This window comes from Takifugu rubripes, chromosome 22, assembly GCF_901000725.2.
Source record: "Takifugu rubripes chromosome 22, fTakRub1.2, whole genome shotgun sequence".
Classification (NCBI taxonomy): Eukaryota; Metazoa; Chordata; class Actinopteri; order Tetraodontiformes; family Tetraodontidae; genus Takifugu; species Takifugu rubripes.
The window spans coordinates 6,620,294-6,624,815 of NC_042306.1; the positions used below are offsets into that span (position 1 = coordinate 6,620,294).

Here is a 4,522-nt window from a genome sequence, read left to right on the forward strand (position 1 = left end):
TCTCATAAAACCTAAGGTGGATTTAATTTAGTTTTTCATTGTTTGTTATGACAACCAGTTTTGTTTTTCCAACTGTAAACCTAAAGTCCCATTTCAGTGCCCTAACTTCTAGGTTTCCAATAGCCTCCTGCAACTTTCCTACAACAAATAGTACATTTAGCCTAGACTTGTCTTCTTCCGTTTATCTGTAATCGGGTCGCGGAGGCAGCTGCTTAAGCAATGATGTCCAGGCTTCTCTCACCACAGACTCTTCCTCCAGCTCTTCCCGGAGTATTCCAAGGTGCTCCCAGCCAGCCAAGAGATATAGTCTCTCAAGCGTGTCGTGGGTCTCCCTTGGGACCTCCTCCCAGTGGGACAATGCGACTCTTGTGTGATTGAGCTTATTGCCCTCTCTTAAAAGAAGCACCCACTCACACTGTGGACGAAACTCATTTCAGGTGCTTGTATCCTCTCTTCACCATAACGGTCCAGTACACTGACCACATAACTGCAGAGGCTGCACCATCTGCCTGTCAATCTCACGCTCCATCTTTCCCTCACTCGTGAACAAGACCCCAGGATACTTCAACTCCTCCAGAGGCAGGACCTCTCCACCAACCTGGAGAGGGCAAATCACCCTTTTCCAGTTGAGAACCATGGCCTAACACTAACCCATAGTCTACTGTATGGTTTCCTCAACATTTAACTGGGCCACAGTCTCCATACAGATGCACCCCCCCACACATACACATCTGCCATGCTATTGCTTCCCCATACACACTTCAGGGATATGGCCATTCCTTTGGCATTTGGAACACCTAATAGTAGGTTGAATGTGTGCTTTTACCCTAAAACTCATGTATCTTATGATCTCATCAGGGAGCATCTGATTTTTAAATTCTATCATCGGCGACGAAATTCTATCATGCTGTCTACTTTTCTACCATTTCTAAATGCCTCTCAGCGCTTTATCTACTTCCTCGTCTCCACGAGCTTTACTCAAACCATTTGTCAGTGCAATTGGACTTACTAAAGATATATCTTGTCCTCTTTTGAATTTCAGTATTTTAAATTCCTCTGTCATGTGGGTTTTTTTGCACATCATTTCTTTATTCATCAGCAGGACGATAGTATTTACAAGATGTCGTTCTCATACCACTGCCCTCTTTTCCACCTGAAGCAGATTAACTTCCCACATAAATTGTAATTTAAGACTGGGCAACAAATGTTAGCATTTAAATACACTATAAAATGATGGAAAAGGAAAGCTATTAAGATAAATACATTTCTAAAAAACAATAATAATGGCAGTAATAATAAATACACTACAAAACAACAAATATAAAAGGTAACTAAAAAAATGAAATACTAAAATAATGACTAAAATTGTTTATGGAGGGACAATAGCGGTATGTATCCACCACAGTACCACCAGTAAGATTCAAGTGTTGCTTGTTTGCTCATGTTTTCAATTAAATTTGTCATTTTGACAAGGGATATTGTGATTTAATTTTAAGAAATTCTCAATTTCATGTAAAACTTGATTAAAAGACTTATTTTATATTTGGATAAAGCACATCCAACCTGAAATGCAAAGAACTAGCGTATTTTCTTCTCCAATGCAGTGAATGGTCGGCTGGATGTCTTCTCTGGAAGCACCAGCCTCAGTTTCCGCTTGAGGGTAGAGCTCCCTTCTTCTGACAGGCACACCTGCTGCTGCAACAGCACTTTAGCAGCTTCATCATCTGTGTCTTCACTGAGGACAGTATGCATGGACATAGTGTTTGATGAATCACTCTTTCCTTCTCCTTGCTGCATAATGCCTCCTGAACCTCGGAGTGGAAGGCTTTCAGTTAGGTCAGGTCTATCTCCATTCTCTGACTCCACACTTTGTCTTATAGCAGGAGCCCTGCATAAAGCTTCCCATTTCCCACTCTGAGGCTGAGGTCCAGGCACTGTAGTTGAATCAGACTGTAATTTTTCCACAATGGGAGAGCTGCCTGCGGGTGGTGGTGGGAGGGACTGCTGAAATGCATTTGAATCCACGGTTGGTATCATAAAATCTTTTTCTTGAGTATCAAGAAGAGGACAGGTATATACTGAATATTGTTGCAGAATGCTAGCTGGAAGAAAACCAGTAGAAGGCAAGACGTGTTCTTGCCCATTAAAGGTGCCAGGAGCACCAATTGGAGTTATGCTGGATACATTGATCGCTTTACTAGGAAGTATTGTATTTGTCGATCCAGCAAACAATGAACTTGATTCTGTGGTCACAATATTATGTAAAAAGCTGCCCCTCTGGAGAGAGAGACCGTTATCAGCTGAAGTTGGCAGGTTTGGTGGGGCACTGTAATTCTGAATGCATCCATTCTGCAGATGTTGATAATCTGAGGGTAACTGGTCAACAGAATTGGTATTATCTACAGATTGTGCTGTCTCTTTAGCACACTGATCAGTAGCTGTACTCTCAGGTACACTAGGTCCCATCATGGAAGTCTTTTCAGTTTTCTCTCCCATTCGTTCATTCTGTTCATTACCATCTTCAGCTAATCCTTTTAATTTGGCAGATTTCTTCCTTTTCTGATGGCTCTCCTTTGTTTTCCCTCTGTCTTCTCGAGTCACCCTTTTGCCTTTACTCTTCTTTGACCTGCTTCTACACAAATGGCCCTGCTCACTTTTCCTCTTAGGATGGACTTTACTTTTCTGGTTTAGATTTACTTTCCCCTTCAATCGTCTCAGCTGGACTTTGGGATTGTTTCCTTCTCTCTCCTCATCCCTGAATTTTCTTTCATCCTCACTTTGTTGTGAAGAGTTTCTCAACCTTTCCAGGTTAAATGTTACATTTCTTGCCTTTCTTCTAATATGTATATCTTTACTCGTGTCAGATTTGTCGCCAATATTTAAATCTATGTCAATCTCTCTGTGCTGACAAGGAAAATCACTAAAAAGACCAGAGTTTTCTATTTTGGCATCGACCCTTCCTTTCCTCAAGTTTGGCTCTGATGGTCTGTATAGCCTGTGACAGCTGTTAGAGTACAAAGACTTGTTTATTTTGCTGCACTCTCCTCCTTCAGCCTTGTAACAATGTCCCTCCTCTTGACTATTAACCAAAACCTCAACTCTTCTACCAACAGCTTCTTTTCTTGGATGAGAAGAGGTTCTGCCATGAGAAAGTTTGTTTGTAAATTCTAGAATCCCCTGTTGAGTTGCAAGCATCCTTAAATCATGCTCTGTTATCACCCTCACCCTCCTCCTCTGTGTTTCCTCATCTGTCTTTAATTGTGTAATTGTCCTATTGTCCCACCTCATAAGATTCTGTCTGATCCCTCTGTGGTCTTTACTGCAACAGTTCGAGTACCAGAACTGATTATTTTTATCACTTGAATCAAGCTGATAAACAGGGTCATATGTCCTGGGATCCAATGTCATGACCTCCTGGTCAAAGACCAGGCTGTTGTCCATGTGGGTGTGGTTCCTCCATTCACTTATATCTGGCAGATTTGCCATTGTGCTGTTTTCTTCTCCAGCCTTCTCCATTGTACCTTCTGTCAGGTTCTTCCTCAGAGATACTTTATAGTAGATCAGACCTATCAGTAGGGTAAAGCCAATGCCACCTAAAGAACAACAGAATAAGTCAGATGTGTACAGTGATATCATCACACTTCATAATCTTCATAAAGGTACTGTGTACAATAGTATCTTTTAAATATGAATTTAAATGGAATATTGCTTATTGTGACAGCAAGTATACGTCCTGTGTCCAGACCATCCAAATATTTCCTTTTTTTATGAAGTTTATATAGATCACTCAGGATAACTCCGTGTTAGCTACAATGTTATACTGGCATGTTGCTTCAAGAGCACGTTACTGAAAACCTAATTTTCTCTAGTAATAGTTTATTTGTTAGTATTCTGTAATTTCTCACCGATAAAGCAGATAACTGCAGTGATGACTAAATCTTGAGCATACAGTTGATGTGTCACACTGTTCTTTTTCTCTAAGACCTCCATGATATTCAGGCTGGATGTCACATAGTCAGCTCCAGCGTTGTCAAAGCTAGTTTAGTAGCACTCAAACATACAGAATCATCCAATGATCATGCTGTGTTTAAAAAAGACAGGGGGGTGGGGTAGGGGGGTGCGGGGCGGAGAACAGATGAGTTAGAATTATTTACATTTGTCACTTTTGTAACCAAGAACCATTCACCAGACTCTTAAAAGTCATCAAAATTGGAGTAGCAGTGAGGACAGGAAGGCAAACCATTTTAACATTTTTAGAAGGTCTGTGTTTAGCAACCAGGTAAGGAAGACAAAGTTTCATCAGAAGCAGAGTGTCAACATTCCTTAAGAGAGCCTGCAAGCTCACCAACCTGTGAAAGCTAGGAGGAAAATGCACCACCTGATTAAACAGTTTGGAAGCTGAGCATCACTGTAGAATAATTTATTTTCAAAATAAATCCAGCTTCTCAAGATGGGGGGTCTGATGACTCTTCAACAAAGGTCATATTTGTGCAGATGCTGCTGAAAAGCTAAACTGGGAACC

At 41.0% G+C, this 4,522-nt stretch overlaps 1 protein-coding gene across 1 annotated transcript; it reads right to left on the minus strand.

Moving 5' to 3' along the window:
- Window positions 1-1,167: 1,167 nt before the first annotated feature.
- Window positions 1,168-4,065, minus strand: lrrc53 (leucine rich repeat containing 53). Its single transcript, XM_029831703.1, has 2 exons — window positions 3,906-4,065; window positions 1,168-3,593 (listed from the first exon to the last, which is right to left on the minus strand). Exons 1-2 carry the CDS (start codon window positions 3,988-3,990, stop codon window positions 1,579-1,581), a joined length of 2,100 nt encoding a protein of 699 aa, XP_029687563.1. The 5' UTR covers window positions 3,991-4,065; the 3' UTR covers window positions 1,168-1,578.
- Window positions 4,066-4,522: the final 457 nt, after the last annotated feature.